The sequence below is a fragment of the Argopecten irradians genome, chromosome 6 (genome assembly GCF_041381155.1).
Source record: "Argopecten irradians isolate NY chromosome 6, Ai_NY, whole genome shotgun sequence".
In the NCBI taxonomy this organism is placed as follows: Eukaryota; Metazoa; Mollusca; class Bivalvia; order Pectinida; family Pectinidae; genus Argopecten; species Argopecten irradians.
Window position 1 is genome coordinate 27,199,885 of NC_091139.1, and position 22,425 is coordinate 27,222,309.

The following is a 22,425-nucleotide window of genomic DNA, read 5'->3' on the forward strand; positions in this document are numbered from 1 at the left end:
GTTGTCTCTGTTACATAGATAAAGGCATAAGACAGGTAAAATCTTACAGATATGTATAGATTTTTGGCTTTTCCTCCTAAAATTAAACCTATAAATATTTCATATCTTGCATTTGGGAATTATTTATAGATTTTAAATTAAGGTGCTTGATATTTTATTGCATTTTTGAATGACAGCCACTAGTTGTGTTTACACACATAAACACAGGTTCTTGTAACAGGTGTGGACAGGTGTTAATATTTGGCCTTTCATTGTGGTTTGTTTACCTGTATAAAGACAGAATCAATCAGTAGAATTTCTGCAGATGCATATTTTTTTTTAGTTTTTTTCTTTTTTGTCTTTTGCAGATGTTGTTTAACCTTTAAAATAGGGTAATAATTTCCACTGATTCTAGGTTGAAATCCATTAGGACCTACTTTTCAAAGAATAAGGGATGCAGGCTTATCTCTAGAAATACAGGGTGATCTTTAAGACAACTTCATTGATTACAGGGTGATCTTGAGGATAATGTCACTGATTACAGGGTGATATTTAGGATAATCTCACTAATGACAGGATGATCTTAGGATAATCTCCTGATTACAGAGTGATCTTTAGGATAATTACCTGATAACAGGGTGATCTATAGGATAATCACCTGATTACAGGGTGATCTGTAGGATAATCACCCGATTACAGGATTATCTTTAGGATAATCTCACAGATTACAGGGTGATATTTAGGATAATCTCACTGATTGCAGGGTGATCTTTAGGCAAAAGACCTGATTACAGGGTGATCTTTAGAATATTCTCCTGATTACAGAGTGATCTTTAGGATAATCTCCTGATTACAGGGTTATCTTTAGGATAATCTCACTGATTACAGGGTGATCTTTAGGATAATCTCACTGATTACAGGGTGATCTTTACGATAATAACCTGATTACAGGGTGATCTTTAGGATAATCACACAGATTACAGAGTGATCTTTAGGTTAATCTCACAGATTACAGGGTGATATTTAGGATAATCTCACTGATTACAGGGTGATCTTTAGGATAATCTCACTGATTACAGAGTGATCTTTAGGATAACTTCACTGATCACAGGGTGATCTTTAGGATTATCTCACTGATTACAGGGTGATCTTTAGGATAATCTCACTGATTACAGGGTGATCTTTAGGATAATCACCTGATTACAGGGTGATCTTTAGGATAATCTCCTGATTACAGGGTGATCTTTAGGATAATCTCCTGATTACAGGGTAATCTTTAGTTTAATCACCTGATTACAGGGTGATCTTTAGGATAATATCACAGATTACAGGGTGATCTTTAGGATAATCTCACTGATTACAGGGTGATCTTTAAAATAATCACCTGATTACAGGGTGATCTTTAGGATAATCACCTGATTACAGGGTGATCTTTAGGATAATCTCACAGATTACAGGGTGATATTTAGGATAATCTCACAGATTACAGGGTAATGTTTAGGATAATCACCTGATTACAGGGTGATCTTTAGGATAATCTCCTGATTACAAGATGATCTTCAGGATAATCACCTGATTACAGGGTGATCTTAAGGATAATCACCTGATTACAGAGTGATCTTTAGGATAATCTCCTGATTACAGGGTGATCTTTAGGATATTCTCCTGATATCAAGATGATCTTTAGGATATTCTCCTGATTACAGGATGATCTTTAGGATAATCACCTGATTACAGAGTGATCTTAAGGATAATCTCCTGATTACAGAGTGATCTTTAGGATAATCACCTGATTACAGGGTGATCTTTAGGATAATCACCTGATTACAGGGTGATCTTTAGGATAATCTCACAGATTACAGGGTGATATTTAGGATAATCTCACTGATTACAGGATGATCTTTAGGATAATCTCACTGATTACAGATTTATCTTTAAGATAATCTCCAAGATTACAGGGTGATATTTAGGATAATCACCTGATTACAGGGTTATCTTTAGGATAATAACCTGATTACAGAGTGATCTTTAGGATAATCACCTGATTACAGGGTGATCTTTAGGATAATCTCCTCATTACAGAGTGATCTTTAGGATAATCTCCTGATTACAGAGTGATCTTTAGGATAATCACGTGATTACAGGGTGATCTTTAGGATAATCTCCTGATTACAGAGTGATCTTTAGGATAATCTCACTGATTACAGAGTGATTTTTAGGATAATCTCACAGATTACATGGTGATGTTTAGGATAATCTCACTGATTACATGGTGATCTTTAGGATAACCTCACTGATTACAGGGTGATATTTAAGATAATCTCACTGATTACAGAGTGATCTTTAGGATAATCTCCTGATTACAGGGTGATCTTTAGGATAATCTCACAGATTACAGGGTGATCTTTAGGATAATCTTACAGATTACAGGGTGATCTTTAGGATAATCTCCTGATTACAGAGTGATCTTTAGGATAATCTCCTGATTACAGGGTGATCTTTAAGATAATCTCACAGATTACAGGATTATCTTTAGGATATCTCACAGATTACAGGGTGATATTTAGGATTAATCCACTGATTACAGAGTGATCTTTAGGATAATACTGATTACAGAGTGATCTTTAGGATAATCACCTGATTAAGGTGATCTTTAGGATAATCTCCTCATTACAGGTGATCTTTAGGATAATCTCCGATTACAGGTGATTTTAGGATAATCACTGATTACAGGGTGATCTTTAGGATAATCTCCTGATTACAGTGATTTTAGGATAATCTCACTGATTACAGAGTGATCTTTAGGTAATCTCACGATTACAGGTGATTAGGATAATCTCACTGATTACATGGGATCTTTAGGATAACTCACTGATTACAGGGTGATTTAGGATAATCTCCTGATTACAGGGTGATCTTTAGGATAATCACCTGATTACAGGGTGATCTTTAGGATAATCTCACAGATTACAGGGTGATCTTTAGGATAATCTCACTGATTACAGGGTGATCTTTAGGATAATCTCACTGATTACAGGGTGATCTTTAGGATAATCTCACTGATTACAGGGTGATCTTTAGGATAATCTCACTGATTACAGGGTGATCTTTAGGATAATCACCTGATTACAGGGTGATTTTAGGATAATCTCCACTGATTAGATGATGATAATCACTGATTACAGGTGATCTTTAGGATAATCACCTGATTACAGGGTGATCTTTAGGATAATCACTGATTACAGATCTTAATAGATTACAGAGTCAGTGATCTTTAGGATAATCTCCTGATTACAGGGTGATCTTTAGGATAATCTCCTGATTACAGGGTGATCTTTAGGATAATCTCACTGATTACAGGGTGATCTTTAGGATAATCTCCTGATTACAGGGTGATCTTTAGGATAATCTCACTGATTACAGGGTGATATTTAGGATAATCTCACTGATTACAGGGTGATCTTTAGGATAATCACCTGATTACAGGGTGATCTTTAGGATAATCTCACTGATTACAGGGTGATCTTTAGGATAATCTCCTGATTACAGGGTGATCTTTAGGATAATCTCCTGATTACAGGGTGATCTTTAGGATAATCTCACTGATTACAGGGTGATCTTTAGGATAATCTCACTGATTACAGGGTGATCTTTAGGATAATCTCACAGATTACAGGGTGATCTTTAGGATAATCACCTGATTACAGGGTGATCTTTAGGATAATCTCACTGATTACAGGGTGATCTTTAGGATAATCTCCTGATTACAGGGTGATCTTTAGGATAATCTCCTGATTACAGGGTGATCTTTAGGATAATCTCCTGATTACAGGGTGATCTCTTTACTTTAGGATAATCTCCTGATTACAGAGTGATCTTTAGGATAATCTCCTGATTACAGGGTGATCTTTAAGATAATCTCACAGATTACAGGATTATCTTTAGGATATCTCACAGATTACAGGGTGATATTTAGGATAATCTCACTGATTACAGAGTGATCTTTAGGATAACCTCACTGATTACAGGGTGATCTTTAGGATAATCACCTGATTATAGAGTGATCTTTAGGATAATCACATGATTACAGATCTTTAGGATAATCACCTGATTACAGAGTGATCTTTAGGATAATCACGTGATTACAGGGTGATCTTTAGGATAATCACCTGATTACAGGGTGATATTAAGGATAATCTCACTGATTACAGAGTAATCCTCAGGATAACCTCCTGATTACAGGGTGATCTCCTGATTACAGGAGGTCTTTATGATAATCTCGCTGATTACAGGGTGATATTTAGGATAATCTCGCTGATTACAGGATGATCTTTAGGAAAATCTCATTGATTATCTTTTTAGGTTGATCTTTAGGATAATCTCCAAGATTACAAGTGATATTTAGGGTAATATCCTGATTACAGAGTGATGTTTAGGATAATCACCTGATTACAGGGTGATCTTTTAGGATAATAACCTGATTACAGGGTGATATTTAGGATAATCTCAATGATTACAGGATGATCTTCAGGATAATCTCCTCATTACAGAGTGATCTTTAGGATAATCTCACTGATTACAGAGTGATCTTTAGGATAATCACGTGATTACAGAGTGATCTTTAGGATAATCTCCTGATTACAGGGTGATCTTTAGGATAATCTCACAGATTACAGGGTGATCTTTAGGATAATCTCCCTGATTACAGGGTGATCTTTAGGATAATCTCACTGATTACAGAGTGATCTTTAGGATAATCTCACTGATTACAGGGTGATCTTTAGGATAATCTCACAGATTACAGAGTGATCTTTAGGATAATCTCACTGATTACAGGGTGATCTTTAGGATAATCTACTGATAACAGGATTATCTTTAGGATAATCTCACAGATTACATGGTGATATTTAGGATAATCTCACTGATTTCAGGGTGATCTTTAGGATAACCTCACTGATTACAGGGTGATCTTTAGAATAATCTCACTGATTACAGAGTGATCTTTAGGACAACCTCACTGATTACAGGGTGATCTTTAGGATAATAACCTGTTTACAGAGTGATCTTTAGGATAACCTCACTGATTACAGGATGATATTTAAGATTATCTCACTGATTACAGAGTGATCTTTAGGATAACCTCACTGATTACAGGGTGATCTTAAGGATAATCACCTGATTACAGGGTGATCTTTAGGATAATCTCACAGATTACAGGATTATCTTTAGGATAATCTCACAGATTACAGGGTGATATTTAGGATAATCTCACTGATTACAGAGTGATCTTTAGGATAACCTCACTGATTACAGGGTGATCTTTAGGATAGTCACCTGATTACAGAATGATCTTTAGGATAATCACCTGATTACAGATCTTTAGGATAATCTCACAGATTACAGGGTAATCTTGAGGATAATCTCATGATTACAGGTTGATCTTAAGGATATTTTCATTGATTGCAGAATGATCTAAAGGATTAGCACACATATGATCATTCCTTAGATCACAAAATTAAATCATTTTCCATAATTATATAATATTAACCCCCTAGGTCTTTTGTAAATATACCTTGAATTATTTTCTATTTCAATGAAAGTATGCAGGTGTTAGGAAAGAGGAAATTGTGTATTGAATTTAAAAATTTAAAGCACCTTATTAGCGTTTATGGTTACAAAGGATTTAAAATGATGAATCTGTCATTGTTAGTGTCACACTGACACAAATCTGTGTTGACTATTGTGTGTACCTGGGGTAGGTTATAACTTAATTGAATTTTCAAGGTATTTATTTGTTATAGATAAGTGTAGGGGGTCAGATAAGTAACAGGTAATCAGGTGTGAAACTCTCACATTATATACTTACCTGATTTATATACATATCTATAAATACATCAGGGATACTTTTTACATACCTTTCCGTACTATCTTTTTAAATCAGTTTTGGTCTAATTTATATCAAATATTATCCATTGGTTAATGATAATGAATGAGTTCAGAATGAATACTTAGCTTTTACAATAACTTATTAGCTAATATTAATTGGTCATTAAATTATGACTTCTTCACAAATTAAATTTAATTTTTCATTACTTATTTACACTACAATATCTTCTAAAATTCTGTAGTTCTAACATATAAACTATAAAATCAAAGAGGTGTCTGCGTTAAAAAATTATATTTATTTTAAGATGTCAAACATAACTTGTGAGGGGAACCCCTTGGTCATCAAGAGTTTATGCATCTGTACATGTACATAGTGCAGTTTTCTCCCTATTTGTGCCATCAACTTTTGACATTAATACCACATTTGTCAGAGTCACAAATCTCACATTTTAACCAAGCACCAGCTGACATTTCCTTGTAACAATTTACCGTTTTCGCTGTTTCCTTAATGGTAACCTTGTGTTTCTTGTACGTAGAAACAACAGGATCGTAGATTCAAAAGGTTTTCATGTTTCTTTACTTTTAAAAGCGATGTATGTAGATGTTTATCATGCAGCAAACAGTGTAAAGATAGCGTTAGCACAACGGTGTATATCTACTGAACAGCCCGACGAGATGCTGGTTTAATCCCTGCAATTAACGCTGCACTTTACCTGCAGGAACTTTGACATTTTTACACCGTTATCTGTAAAGGTTACAGACTTGATGAAAGTGTATGTATCGTCTAGTTTTTGTTTCTGATGATGGCGCTCTTGGTATCCCCACATGCCCTTCGCTTGGTCCATGTTATCTTATCATTGTAAAACAACACACTTGCTGTGCATCTCTGCTCATCATTTTTTTATCAATTTTTAAACATTTTTATGGACAGTGAGTGTTTTGTCATCTCGTCTGTCAGGAACGTTTTCAGGCCGTCAGGTCCTCAGGCTTATTTATAACTTCAATCGCACATTGTAGTCGTGTGATAATTCAGCCCAATCTCTCAGGGCAGCTAGGATTTTGTTCTTACAAGTACTTTGTTGTATATGTTACCTTCTTAAGGGTTTTCTTACAAACCTTAAATCAAGTGCAGACATTGCCAAAGTTGAAAAAAAATGGCTCGACATTCGGACCAGCAAGGACTGTGAGAAAGCCGGACAAAACAATATATTCCGGACCGAACAATAATGTGAATTTTGAAAGTAAACATAACTTTCCCACATTAAGTCCCTCATGTACATGCAAATACTGTTTGACTATATTGACAATTTCTCAAATTTATTTCCATGCAAATCTCTTAATGTTCTTCATTTATTTTCTTTTATCTATAGAATGTCATGTTCTGTTGATTTTTCTCTATCATCATTCAGAACCTTTATTGAATACAGTTACCACCATTACCTGCTGAGGTTTCAGTAAGCTAATACACTACGCAGCCTAGAGGATACATATTGCATTACATCTCACCATTATAAAAAGACACTTTGTTGTGTCCAGCGCTGACCTTCACTGACCTCTACGGTAACCTGAGGCCGGTGATGGTCAACAAATCCACAACCATACCCCACACTGTGACAGAAATAGCGCCACCTACCCATAAACACAGGAGCCATCAACACCACTGCAGGGCTGTAAACAGGGGAGGTAATGAAGTGTAGATGTCAGTCCTTACTGCCCCCCCCCCCCCATTAACACAGACAGTGTCCAGGGTAGACTGTACCCCAGGAGTGTTACCCTAACAATGGTATCCCGGTTACTTGGTGGTCAAGGTGATAATGGCTCAATCCAGGGGTCCAGTGGTCAGAATAGTGTCTACATGCTGACCAGATATAATGGACAGATGATTTATTGGGGAAGCTTTAGAATAGGGTACTTTACTGTAACCATATCATCTATCTTTTGAAAACTATATTGGTGTGCAGCATAGATAATGCTGCATAGAATTGTCTCCATTTGCCTAGATTGTCACATTTTGTTTTGTATTTCAATTATTTTTATTGATGATGTATATTTGTCATTTAATGACCCTTTTCTTAAGTTGACTCTGTAATGGTGAAGGTGTCCCTCATTTTATCTCTGAAGGTCAGATGCAACAGCTGCTAAGTTCTGACTGTAGGTCATGATTTTTTCTCTGGAAACTCTGGCCTTCCATCTCTATCAAAACCTTACACTTCAATCTCTGTAATTAAACAAAATTAATTGAAAAAAAACCAACAAAAAACCAAATCAATTTCTTTCATTAGTTTATCATTTCATTAGTTTTAAAACCTAAACTGTCTTAATGCTTCTAAGAGCGCTCAATCTAGATAACATGTATGTGCATTAGTTTGTTTCTGTTAATTAATCTTTGAAAATAGTAATTATTGAGTAGTTAAGGTAATAGTCAAAGTATGAATGGAAGGATCTTAGAGAGCACAATAAAGAATTTTCATTGTAGCTGATGTAAAAAGGAGTTGTGGCTGATTAAACCACATGTAAACCGCAGAGAGTGGCTGCACTGGTGTAAATCATAATCTGACTGACATTAGTGGATAGCATCATTGTGTGTTATCAGTTGTCAGTATATAGGCAAATGATATAACTGATAGAAAATGAGAAAGATCAACGCCAATAGAATTCTGAAACAGACTATAGTCTACTTTCCTTTCCCACCATGTGAGTACTCCCCCACTCTGTCAGTGTATGCATAAGGTAAATGTTTAGGACCAAGTTCCCTGACACTAATGATAGCACACATTTCCCTTTGCATATAAATTCAGCAGATTTGATTAAAAAGGAGCTTAGCAGGAAATATCCCTGACTGACTTTGTCTCGTGTCACCATGGGGGTACTTTTGTTATTCCGATACAGGTATCATATATATGTCCATTCCTATAGGGTCAGAATGCACATAAAACCCTCACACTATAGGTAGACACAGTTTTTTCCTTCAGTGTCCATTCTGTGCTATAGAAACCCTCACTGGACCAGATAATCCTATGCCTTATATTTAGACCAAAGTAATCCCCCCACTCCCTCCCCCACTTTATAGCCCTGGGTTACCCCCACCCCCACACCCCCTCCCAATTTTGCACTAATCTAACTATTTTTGTTCCAAACCAGCTTATAGCGCCCAGCATGACCAGATCTGTTAAAGTCTCCTAAATCTCATCACTCATTACCATTCTCATCTCTATTTTATTATCAACAGAACATTCTGAGCAAGTTTGGTGGGGTGGGGGAATTTTTAGCTATAAATATTAAGTAGAATATAGTCAAAAACCTGGCTGGCTCCATGCTATTGACCCATTCTCTTTCCACATCTCCTATATAACACAGGTTAAAGTGTCCCATAACTCTACCACTACAATTCTACCTTCTGGTTATGGGTTCAAACCCATCTGGGTACTAGTTGACTGCAGGTAAGTTGTTTTACTCCAAATACTCTGGCTTTCCTCAATCTTCAAAATGTGGCACATCCTTAAATAGTATAGATACAGCTGATTTTAAAATGCATGTAGACATATCTTGTGCACTCTGGCTGTTATTGTATAATAAAGTGAAAAAATTCAAACTAAATCCTTGAATTTTCTTCATTTTCAGAATTATGTTGAATAATCATTATCCCTAGAGATGTTAACTTTCGCTGATTCGAGATTAATACACAAAAGACAATTTAGAGACTGTGTCACATACATTGTTATAACATGGAGAGACATGGATGACATGGAATTATCTGTGTGTGTGATACACATTCCTGTGTCATTACCATGTACGAGTTTGTCATTATACCATAAACATATGTGTCATTGTTAAAACAGTAGATAAGAGGTCTAATACAGTTAAAATTGCTTCCTCGATTAACACAACACTTAAAATAATGAGTCATTGTTAACCCATGGCCTGCCTAAGCTTTTAATTCATTTTTACCAAAATAATGCAAGTCTTTCTGGATAGACATGCACAAATATATGAGTCATATTGAATTCATAAAAATAGTGTTTATGTCATTGTGGGTTTGATATACTACATTTGTTGGTGTTATGTTCGTAATATAGGGTAGGCCTCGTACTTACCACGTAGTGGGACAGAAAAAATACATGTTCTTTGTGTGGAGAATAGATAAAGGACGGAGATTTGGAGTGGGGAGGGGTAAATTTATAGACATTGTAAGAGCCTGGGCTAATATTCCCTAATAAACAGTCTATGCATGGACGGTCAACAAAAACATTAAAGTGAAACTAGACGACTTAGTCACACGTTATGGTTCTCGATTGCAATGAGTTTTTTTCTTTGACAAGTGCTACAGGTATTTTTTGTGTTGTAAACTGCACAGGTAATTATTTCAGGTGTGAACTGTGTTTGAAGTTTGATTGTATCATACCTATAACTTTACCTGTGATGGGTATTTGTTACGGGGGAGATCTCGGGGACCGCCAGGTTGTCTGTGACTTCAGGTTTATCTGGAGAACCTCAGGGTTCATCTGTATTGTGCATATTGGAATCATTACCAATTTAACATTTCCAATCATATGTTGTGATAGCTCTACGTAATAGTTCATTCAGCAGACGAAAAAAAATCAAAGTGTCTTTGTTCAATCTGCATTGACATTACATAGAGATGATTTATGTATGGCCTCTTGAGAAACACAAAACTGATACTGTCTGATAGTATCAATTCATTGTGTGGTTTAACATCAAAACTTCCAAATTTAGGGAGAAGATATAGAAGATTGGTTTGACATTTCAGAATGCTAGAAATAGAAGAAAAAATTATTTCTTATGTCGTTATCCTTTCTTTTTATTTTGTTAAATATTCAGCATTTTTGGGGTGGAGGCGGCGGAAAGAGGGGCAGGTACATGCATATTAGTGACTATTACTCATGTTCGTCCCATCCCATCCCATCCCACTGCATTTAGTCCTCCCACACTTTGATAGAGAGATATTGAATTACATTGTGAAGACATTTCTAGTTTTAAAACTATATATACATGTACCTAGTATCCCAATGGGCAGATGGTAACAGTATTTTCAAGACTGTCTTTGCTTATCATATAAATATATATTAAGGTTGATAACATGTTAAGATTTATGGGACACCTTGGTGGGACAGTCTTACCCATCTAGTGTCTTATAAAATATTGCATACCGTTTATTATACCAAATGTTTACATTCTGATCATCCGTGGCATGTATAATGTAGGGCATATAGACATAGCTGAAATATTCAGGACAAGGGAATAATATATGGGGATGTTTTTTTTCTTGATGGTATTTTTGTTGTAGGATTGCTTATGTCACTGTTATAAATGTGGAATCTATGAACTGATGTCATCATCTCAGATAAGTCTAGTGTGTCGGTATATAGTTGGCTTCAACTGACATTTTCTATAGGAAGGGAGATAACTCTTAAAGAATGAAAGAATTTTGTACTCCAGTGGCTGGCTCTTCACAATTTTATTTGTGATATTACATGAGAGAATGTATCAATGAATAAATTCACTACCTCTTGTTTTGGTCTTAAGTTGAGCGTTTGCCCTTGTGAGAAAGATGTTTGAATATGTTCATGTACCTAAGCTGAGGCACATGGTTGTCCATACAACTGCATGATAATTTCTTCTCCCAGTACCATCAATATTAAGGAGTGGGATATGATTGGTTTGCTTATTATTATCATGGTTATCCTTATGTGACCAGGTTTGGTGTGTTGTTCAGTGTCTTTGGCACTATGCTCCAATAAGATTACACTATAAAAAGAAAACCCCTATCACAAGGAGACACAACTTGAACATACTACAGTCTCCCAAAACACACTATCACAAGGAGACACAACACAAACTTACTACAGTCTTTCAAAACACACTTTAACAAAGAGACACAACATGAACATACTAGTCTTTCAAAACACACTATCAGAAGGAGACACAACACTGACTTATTACAGTCTCCCAAAACACACTAGCACAAGGAGACAAAACTTGAACATACTACATTCTTTCAAAACATAAAAACTTAGCAATGCACCACAGTAACATTTTACATGTAGAGAAAGCTGTCCATTAGTAACATATGAGCTGTTAATAGGATGTTATGTGAAATAAACTAATTATACAAAATTCTTAATTACAGGTTTACCATGTAGCTTATATCATAATAAAGGCAGCTAACTCTCCTCGGCCAGGAAACTGGATCTTGGAGAAGTCTGTGGATGGAATCAACTTCACACCATGGCAGTACTTTGCTCGCTCCAACAAAGAGTGCTACAGGGCGTATGGTATCCAAGCCACACAGGGACGTCCCAAATACGAGCGGGACAACCAAGTCATATGTACCTCATTCTACTCCAAGCTTGTCCCACTCGAAAATGGAGAGGTACGAAGCACATTTAGTATAAATTTTGAACTTTCTCCATTCACATGTTATCAAACCAAATATAATCTTATTGCATATTTGGATAGACAAATTGCAGTGATTATAAATAGTTCAATTGATTTAAGCATTGATGTCACTATTTTTTAACTTCATCTGGTTATGAAGAAATTTTGTTTGCAAACTGTGTGAATACGCGTAGGGGATTCTCACAAAAGTTTGCAAAAAAAAAAAATGGTGACATCAATGCTTATAATAAATTTTCCAGACTATTTGATAATATAACATACGTTTAAACATACGATTCCATTAATTTTCCAATGGATTATTTTTTTATAAATCAATACGCAACGTCGTCGTCTCTATTGTAAAGTCATGATAACGTCAAGTTTTAGCGCCATTCTCGGATTTTTTCTTCATAGTATCTGCCAATCAGAAAGTTGGATTTAGTATGAAAACAAATAAAAATTAATTAGAAGAATTTGAAAAACTCAAAGAAGTTAAAAATATTTTGTGGTAAATAAAAACCCACCTCATTTTTAAGATATTATATCAACATGTACATTTTATCCAAGAGTATAGTTATTATTTTAAAGGAATATGGTTATATGCCTTATAGATAAAGATACTGATATAGATATTTAGCCACTGATTTGTTGTTGTTGATTTTAATGATTGTTTTTCTTGTTGACAGGTTATAGTTTCCCTTGTAAATGGAAGACCAGGAGTAGAAAACCCGAGTCAAACACTGCTGGTAAGTAAAAGAAAGGGGAGACAATCTTATCAAAACTCTGTTCTTAAGTAAAAGTTGGGGAAGGAAACCCCAGTCAAACACTGTTAGTAAATGAAATAAGGGGGAGACAACCTTAGTCAAATTTTGTTGGTAAATGGAAGTAGGGGGAGACAACCTTAGTCAAACTCTGTTGGTAAGTAAAAGTAGGGGTAGACATCTTTGACAAACACTGCTGTTGGTAAGTACAAGAAGGTGAAGACAACCTTAGTCAAACTCTGTTGGTAAGTCAAAGTAGGGGGAGACAACCTTAGTCAAACTTTGTTGGTTAGTCAAAATAAGGGGAGACAACACCAGTCAAACACTATCAGTCCAATCAGTTTTAATTTGATGGAAGTAGGGAGAGACAACCTCAGTCAAGCTCTGTTGGTAAGTAAAAGTAGGGGAAGACAACCTTTGACAAACACTGCTGTTGGTAAGTACAAGAAGGGGAAGACAACCTTAGTCAAACTCTGTTGGTAAGTCAAAGTAGGGGGAGACAACCTTAGTCAAACTTTGTTGGTTAGTCAAAATAAGGGGAGACAACCCCAGTCAAACACTATCAGTCCAATCAGTCTTAATTTGATTTTCAGACAATCAATATTTGAGTATAATAGATAAAAAAAAAAAAAAAAATTAGCTTATACCTTGCTGATTGAAGATTCAGATATTTGTTTTTGTTATTTGGCAACATCATTATATTATTAGAATATTATAGAATACTTTTTTATGATTCACAGGATTTCCTATCAGCTAGATATGTGAGATTACGTCTGCAGAAAATCCTGACCTTGAATGCTGACCTGATGACCTTCAGGTTCCGTGACCCTAAATACCTGGACCCCACAGTTACAAGACGGGTATGTTGTCACAAATATTGTCAACAATTCATTATGAAATTTTTGGATGTTGCAAACAATAAATAAGATGGCAGCATCATTGTTTTGATAATGACTTTTTGTTGTTGCAGTATTTTTATTCCATCAAAGACATTTCCATCAGTGGCCAGTGTATATGCTATGGGCATGCCTCAAGATGTCTCACTATCAGACAGACAGATGTGAGTATATTATTTCTACATGTAGACATCGTATACATTAATCACTGGTTACACTCCTAACTTCAAACAGACCTTGGCATCTCTTAGTGTGATGTCTTTGTAACAGAGTCAGGATTTTGTATCACTGCCTCTGCTGGGGATAAACCTCTGGAACTCTGATTTACTAGTCTGGCTCTCAACCAATCAAGCTAAAGAGAAGTTCTCTCTAGCTGAGAGGTATATTACGGCTATTATTGAACCATGATCAGTTGAACACTGACATATTTTGTAACATGACATCTAATTGGCTGAACAATAAACCATGATTGGATGAACAGTGAAATATTTTGTAACGTGACATCTGATTGGCTATTTGATTGGATGAACAATATACCATGATTGGATGACCTGTGAAATATTTTGTAACGTGACATCTGATTGGTTGAACAGAAAACTATTTTGTAATATGGTATCTGATTGGCTGTTACAGAGACTGCGGTGTGAGTGCCGACACAACACATGTGGTAATAACTGTGAGATGTGCTGTCCCAGATTTAACCAAAAACCATGGAGGAGAGGAGTCAACGGCAACGCATTCGCATGTGAAGGTATTGAGACATATCTTATTAGAAAAAGGCTGCAACTGCATATTTCAAAAGCTTTTATTTAGTTTTAGATGTTGATTCTCAAAATAGCACTGGTGAAATTGATTTAGAAACTTATACATCAGTCATGATTCTATCCCAAAATCATCGAAAATAACTCGGATTTGTTTTTGGTTAGTATTTAGTATAGTCTCCCATTGACTCGAACATGAAAGTGTCTAAAGAGAAAGACAAGATAACAAACGTGTTGCCTTTTGGTTCCTGGTTAATATGAAGATAAATGTTCATCAATGGTCTATGTTTTTGTTCCAGCCTGTAACTGCCATCGCCACGCTGACGAGTGTGTGTATAATGCCACTGTGGCCCAGCAAGGTCTTAGTCTGAATATGCGTGGGGAATATAATGGTGGAGGCGTGTGTCTCAACTGTCAGGTAAGCAATATAAACAATACACAGAATATAATGTTCGATAATAGATACAATATTATAATAAAAGATATGCTGTTAATCCATATTTGCATATTATAGGGTTGTTTCTCCTTGTCGGTAAAGGGTAAAGGTATTGTTTGTGATGTCATGCGTTTGTGAGCATGACATGAAATTTTCAGAGAAACAGCATGAATTTACCTCACTAAATAAGACGTCAGAATTGGTAATGACCCACAAGGGCAGACAACTCTGTAATATGCAAAGACCTAATAAAACATGATAAGCCATGTACAACTGTACCCCTCATAATTTAGAGGACACAGTTATTGCTGTTGTGATGAAATTTTCTAAAATTAAAAAATGCTGCAAATTAACTGGTGTCATGTAACTGTCATTAACAACTAAAAGGAGACTTTTACAGACATCTGATTAAAGTTCAAAGTACAGAGAGTAGACAAACAAAAGATTTTCTGACCGTTGATGTTAAATATTATCGGACCTTGTTCCAATATATTTTTATACCTCTTCGTAGAATACGAAATGCTGAAGCCTATTGTTTTGACTATGTGATCTTGCTTCTGTTTCCAGGATTATACAGCTGGAGTTAACTGTGAGAGGTGTCAGGATGGTTACTACAGACCAGCGGGTGTACCTCGTACAAGTCCCCGACCCTGTCGACCCTGTAGCTGTCGTGAGACGCGAGGCTCCACCGGTCGCTGTGTACCTGACGACTCCAGGATGAATGAGGGTTTGGTGAGTCTTACTACTGCATAGAATGTCAGACATGTACATAGAAAGTTCAAAAGAAATAAGGTTCTACTTGCTTGATACCATATAGGCGATTATTTTTGAAGGGATGATATTTTTGCAATTTTGTGGGCCATCACTATGATAACAAAAATTTGATCCGCAAAATTTTGAGAAATGGTTGACCTATATATGCACTAAAAAAAAAGGACCGAGAAAATTTTAAAGCACTAAAAATTTTGATTTTCTCATTTTTTTGCCTCAAACTGCGAAAATTTTAACCAGCTAGACAGTATGTTATGGATTTTAATTTCACATTCGATGTGATATAATTATGAAATCATGAAGGTAACTAGGTAATGCTTTAAAAGTCTTAATATCTGTCCTGACTTAGTAAGTGGTGTACAATGTATCAATTTTAAATGGAAAGGTTAATACATGTATATATAGAACTTGTTTTGTTTCTCTTCACCTCTAGATCCCAGGTCATTGTGTGTGTAAGCCTGGGTTCGGAGGTCGAAACTGTGACGAGTGTGCCCCGGGTTACCATGGTTACCCCAACTGTGAACCATGTCCATGTAACGTCGCTGGGACAGTGGACGCTACTCAGTGTGATGGCTCCTGTGTATGTAAGGTATGTAAAAGGTCACATCCTCAAGGTCACCATAGTTAATGTCTTAGAAAAAGCGTTGTAAGTCATGGTCACAACCTGAAGGTCACATTTATTATCATGACCAACCCACAAGGTTGTTGCCATGGTTATTTCTCAAGTTCATACTCAAGAATGATATGCGATTATGATCTTATATGTCGTACACACTGGTCATGTTCACATCATTAAGATCATTACTGATGTCATGGTAACATTGTCAAGGTCATCAACTGTGTCATATGTTCACACCATCAAGGTCATTATTAATGCCATATTTGGCTGCATGCAGCAGTTTACATAGCAATATATAGAAATATATAGAATAATTTCTATGACCTTCAAAACCTCAAGATATTATATTGTCGACTCAAATTACATAACTCTTTCCATTACCTGATATGTATGTTTAAATAACAATCTTTCTGATTATGTTTCAGAGTAAAGTAGAGGGCCGTAACTGTGACCGCTGTAAGCCTGGCTACTTTAACCTACAACAGTCTAACCCTGAGGGCTGTACGGAGTGTTTCTGTTTTGGTGTTAGTTTCTCTTGTTCCTGTTCTGGCCTTGGACTACAAGAGGTAATGCATACACCATGGAATGTCTGTATGAAATAACATTTACACAGTGAAAAACATGTGCATAGAATACCTTTGAATATTTTGTCATTACAAGATCTTTATCGATTTAAGATCGATGTTAATCTTGTGTTAATACATTTATTTTTACATAAAAAAGAAGTAATTTTGTTAGTATCTTTGTGTTGAATCCTATATTTTTTGAGGATATTGTTTTACTATATTATGCAATTTAGTAAAGATCAGTGAGGAAAGAAGAGTTCTCTCCCCTTTTTATAACACTGAGCTGCGAATCAGTTTTACTTTTAGTTACTTATAAATGTTTTAATTACTTTCACTATAGGTTTATGACATGAGAAATGGGATGAATGAGTTCTTTCCCCTTCCTGTAATGATGACGTGCATAAATGTTTTGATTACTTTATCTTCCGATTTGTGACATGAGAGATGGGACGAATGAGTTCTCTCCCCTTCCTGTAACAATGAATTGTATAAATGTTTTAATTTCTTTTTCCAAAGATTTGTGACATGAGAGATGGGATGAGCGGCTGGACCATTACCACGCTAGATAGATCTAAGGGCTTTACACTTTTCTCTAGGACTAACGAAGAAGGATGGCTGGAGCACCGCTCCTACCCCTCCCGTAGTCAGAACTCCCTAGACACCATGGACGGACAGCAAATCTATTATTGGCAGGCCCCAGTCAGTTACCTTGGTAACAGGGTAAGTATATAGCAGGCCCCAGTCAGTTACCTTGGTAACAGGGTAAGTATATAGCAGGCCTCAGTCAGTTACCTTGGTAACAGGGTAAGTATATAGCAGGCCCCAGTCAGTTACCTTGGTAACAGGGTAAGTATATAGCAGGCCCCAGTCAGTTACCTTGGTAACAGGGTAAGTAAGACCATTTCTTGCATGAATGCAGAAAAAAAAGTGCATGGTGAGCAAAATTGGTTGTTTTTATCATCAAGATACTTCAAAATTCCTCACTTAAATTCTGTAAACCAGTTTATAAAGCAAAATACTATCTTGATTTCAGAAGCATTTTGTTTAATTTCCTTCAATTTCATTGTCTTAAATTGAATTAAAATTTAATCAAAAGTTCTCTGTTCTTGTTTACAGCTGACCTCCTATGGAGGAATGTTATCTTATACCACAAAGTACACACTGGACGACATGGCCTGGGTACAGCGACATTTGTACGATATTGACATCATTATTCAGGTACTGTCAGGCTTAAACAATATTTGTTAAAATCTAGTGGTAACTATTCCTGTCTAAATTACTTGTCAGAGTGTGAAGATCTGGGTAATCTATTTGTGGAAAATCTTATTTATCTGTTTGGTTATTAACTCATTCACCCCTTTAGACGCCTTTGAACTCTTCTTATTCAAAAGATGGAACAGTTCATTATGAATTTTCAGGGATGAGTTAAGAGTAGTGTATACTATTTGTTAAGCTCTTTATCCTATTATAAAAGTTCAGTAACTGCATAAAGCATCAAGCTTATTTTAATCCAAAATAAGCATTAATGAATCAGCAAAGAAGCGGGCTTATTTATGAGAAGGCGAGAGGCTTATTTGTGGGCAGGGCTGTATTAAGGAAGAACACAAAATATATTGATTGATTCCTTTTCAGAGTGGGAACACCACTATCAGTCCAGGGAGGAACTACCTTCGTGAGAACACAGAGAAGACTGTTAGAATCCCTCTGATAGAGAAGGATTGGTATTTATTTACTGACACTGGTCTGTACTCTACCTCAATGACCCCAATCACACGACGGCAGTTCATGGAAATTCTGTACCAAGTCGACCGTATCCTGATCAGAGCCACCTACCACACAGCTCAGGATGTTGTCTTGTGAGTATCTATAATTTTATATGTGATAAAAAGAATCTTGTATGTGACAAACAGAATCAAGTATCTGATAAACAGAATCTTATATGTGATAAACAGAATCTTGTATCAGATAAAGAGAATCTTATATGTGATAAACAGAATCTTACATGTGGGAAAATATAATCTAGTGTATGATAAACAGAATCTTATATGTGATAAACAGAATCTTACATGTTGGAAAACATAATCTTGTGTATGATAAACAGAATCTTGTGGGTGATAAACAGAATGTATATAGGAGAAACAGAATCATATATAGGAGAAACAGAATCTTATATGTGAGAAACAGAATCTTATATGTGAGAAACAGAATCTAATATAGGAGAAACAGAATCTTGTATGTACCATCTTAAATGTTTTTGCAGAGTCTTGTATAAGAAGCCATTATTGTTGTAAATGTGATAAATAGAATCTTATATAAGTAGTCTTCATCATTGATAAACAGAAATGTATACTAGTATGTAACATACAGAATTATATGTAAGTTCTTTTCAGTTATTTTTTGTGATAATAATGGTTATGATAAATTGTGGATAAATGTAATATGAATAGCATGACCAGGTTATTTCAACTTGATTTTAGCTAATCTTTATTTGTATCAAAAATTTATTGGTTCATATGCTTGCTATATACAGACTGAGGGATGTTATGTTGGAGAGTGTGAGTGACACCTCCCAGAGTTCACTGTCCCTCCCCAGTGTAGAGATGTGTAACTGTCCTCCTGGATATGCTGGTCTCTCCTGTGAGGTAAGGGTCAAGGTCACTTCATTTTGTTCTGTCCTTTATGGTGAGGGTCAAGGTCAATGAATGCATTCTGTCCTGTTGTGGTGAGAGTCAAGACCAAAATATATCATTATTTATTGTAAACATAAAAGGTATTTTCTTGTTTTATGAATGTCATGTTTCTATCTGAACCTGTTACAGAGATGTGCCCCTGGTTACAGAAGATTGAATGGCCAGCTGTATGGAGGGATCTGTGAGGGGTGTGATTGTAACGGCCATGCTGATACATGTGACTTAGTTACTGGCAGGAAATGGTATCTGTATACCAGGCGCGGATCCATAGGGGGGCGGACCCGGCGTACGCCCCCCCTAAAATAGGAGAGAGAAAAAAGAGAAAAGGGAAAAAGAAAGAGGGGAGGGAAGGAAAAGAAGGAAGAAAGAAAAAATAGAGGGAGAAAGGAAAAGGGGAAAAAATAAGGAATTAGATAAAGAGTGAGAATTAGACAGAAAGCTCCATTTCCTACCTTTACCGTTTGATGTTATCATTTTAAAATCTAAATGTATTCGACTTTGTGGTACATACATGCATGAACATAAGATTTTATCTCCATCGCTTAAAAGGTACAATGTAAATTCCTTCAAGTGTTTACTTTTTCCTAAAAAAAAAAACCCGATAAAATCCCAATATATTAGATAATTTATTGTCATTAATATTCAATATTGACAGGTTATATCTCGATATCCTTAGCAAATAAAAGAAAAGGGGGAGGGGGTGGGTATAAGGAATTGTAGCTGGCCATGAGTCTTCGCTAGTTGACTATATGTCATGCCCTTCGTTTTCCAGGTTGTAAATGATATAATACACATTTTTGATTCAGCATTAAAGTCATGTATTAAATCCGACTATCAATTCACAAATGTGTGCGTACTTTCAAAACGCCAGTTACAAGATTACTACTGACGTCGAATGCTTCTAGAAGCTTTTTATTTGTCCTAAGAAAATGTGTGTAAAGAAAAAAGTGGAAAATCAAACCAAATGGAGAACCAAATGCGACAGAAAATGAGAGCTTCTAGGGGTCTGGGTGCACACCATGGCCAGATGCCTTCCTTTTTTGTTTCAACAAAAACATATCTTACCGATAATGTTATAAGATGGGACAAACGATGTTAAAAAATTAATGCACATGACAAAAGGCTCCCTATTAGAAAACAGGATGATAGTAATAATTCCAGGCAGCGTCTGGCCATAGACAGACCACTAGCCTACTTTTCTGTCATTGTCCAATACACGAATTATGAAGATTGTGTATGTTAGTGAAAATAAATTATCTAATCCGACAAATAATGTATAAAAGTAAAAGCTTATATCGTTAAAAAAGTTCACATACATTTTTATTAGTCCTATAAAAACCTTCAATAGGCGACCCCTAGCTGCAATATTGTAGCTCAAAAGTATTTTAGACTGAAAATGGTGTCTTCTTTAGAGCTACAATTGTTCCTTATTACTGCAAATGGAGCAAAGTGATGATTATGTAAACCATTATAAAACGTTTGTTTTACATTTTATCGTACTTGTTTGATATAGCTTACCTACTAGGCAATAAAAACGAACCACATAAAATATCAAATTCTCATCGAGGCATTATTTGTTTACATTATACATATGAAGGTCTTTCAGAAGGGAATTTATACGGCAAGTTCACAAAATGTGATTTTGACGTTTTATGAGCGGTACGGTAGATAGTAAGCATGGTATTTATGTTTGTTTTGGACAAAAATAATATGTAAATGCATAGTAGGCCGGGTACGTATATTCGTTCTAGGCGGCCCCCAGACCCCCATCCTTTTCTTTGCTTCGTGCCTCTATAAATATTTAGATTTTAGGCAGTGCAATTCTGTAACTTTATATTCAAAATATGACATTAGACGTCAAAAATAATAAACGAACATTTTTACATGGCTTCAAATATTTTTTGGGAAAAGTGTACATGAAGTCCTCAGAAAGCAGGATTTATTAGCATTTATTCGAGGGCTTCTGGGGGCCTAGGCGGCCCCCAGACCCCCACCTTAAGATTTTGATATTGCAATTCTGTAAGTAAAAAATATTAAATCAAAACTTCAAATAAAAAATATGACACTTGACACGAAAACCATAAATAAACATCATTAAATGGCTTCAATTATTTTCTGGAAAATGTGTTCATGAAATCCTCAGAATGCAGGATTTTGCACCATTTATTCTAGAGCTTCTGGGGGCCTAGGCGGCCCCAGACCCCTCGCCTGATTTGCTTGGTCACACGCCCCCTCTAACCTCAAAACCTGAATCCGCCCCTGTATGTAAGAAAACCTACCCATACTTTTGTTTAAAAATACCATTTGCTTAAAATATGTTTCCTTCCATTAAATTTAAGATACAATTTAAAAAATACCTTTCTTTTCCAGGAATGTAAGCATTTTACAACAGGTAGCAACTGTAACCAGTGTTTACCTGGTTACTATGGCGACCCGAGGCGTGGTACAGAGACAGACTGTAAACCCTGTGCCTGTCCACTCCCAGACAGGGCTAATAACTTTGCCACTACCTGCCGCCACGACCCCATTCCTGGTAACTATGACAACTACATGTGTGAAGGCTGTCGAACAGGACACACTGGACCACGCTGTGAAAGGTTAGTAGAGGTCAACACAAAAAAATCACGATTTTTTTTTTATTTGATTTAATTTTTTTTGTTCTGA

The 22,425-nt window shown here is 35.9% G+C and overlaps 1 protein-coding gene across 1 annotated transcript in view; it reads left to right on the forward strand.

Annotated features, from left to right (window-relative positions):
• Positions 1–22,425, forward strand: part of LOC138326422 (laminin subunit alpha-2-like) — a 117,024-nt gene that overhangs the window by 48,766 nt on the left and 45,833 nt on the right. Inside the window, exons 3-17 of the mRNA XM_069272531.1 lie at positions 12,014–12,256; positions 12,948–13,007; positions 13,763–13,882; positions 13,993–14,082; positions 14,552–14,669; positions 14,979–15,097; positions 15,683–15,847; positions 16,320–16,475; positions 16,931–17,071; positions 17,588–17,791; positions 18,188–18,289; positions 18,704–18,927; positions 19,602–19,713; positions 19,891–20,003; positions 22,080–22,358. Coding sequence (XP_069128632.1) covers positions 12,014–12,256; positions 12,948–13,007; positions 13,763–13,882; positions 13,993–14,082; positions 14,552–14,669; positions 14,979–15,097; positions 15,683–15,847; positions 16,320–16,475; positions 16,931–17,071; positions 17,588–17,791; positions 18,188–18,289; positions 18,704–18,927; positions 19,602–19,713; positions 19,891–20,003; positions 22,080–22,358 — 2,246 coding nt within the window. The remainder of the gene's footprint in view (positions 1–12,013; positions 12,257–12,947; positions 13,008–13,762; positions 13,883–13,992; positions 14,083–14,551; positions 14,670–14,978; positions 15,098–15,682; positions 15,848–16,319; positions 16,476–16,930; positions 17,072–17,587; positions 17,792–18,187; positions 18,290–18,703; positions 18,928–19,601; positions 19,714–19,890; positions 20,004–22,079; positions 22,359–22,425) is intronic.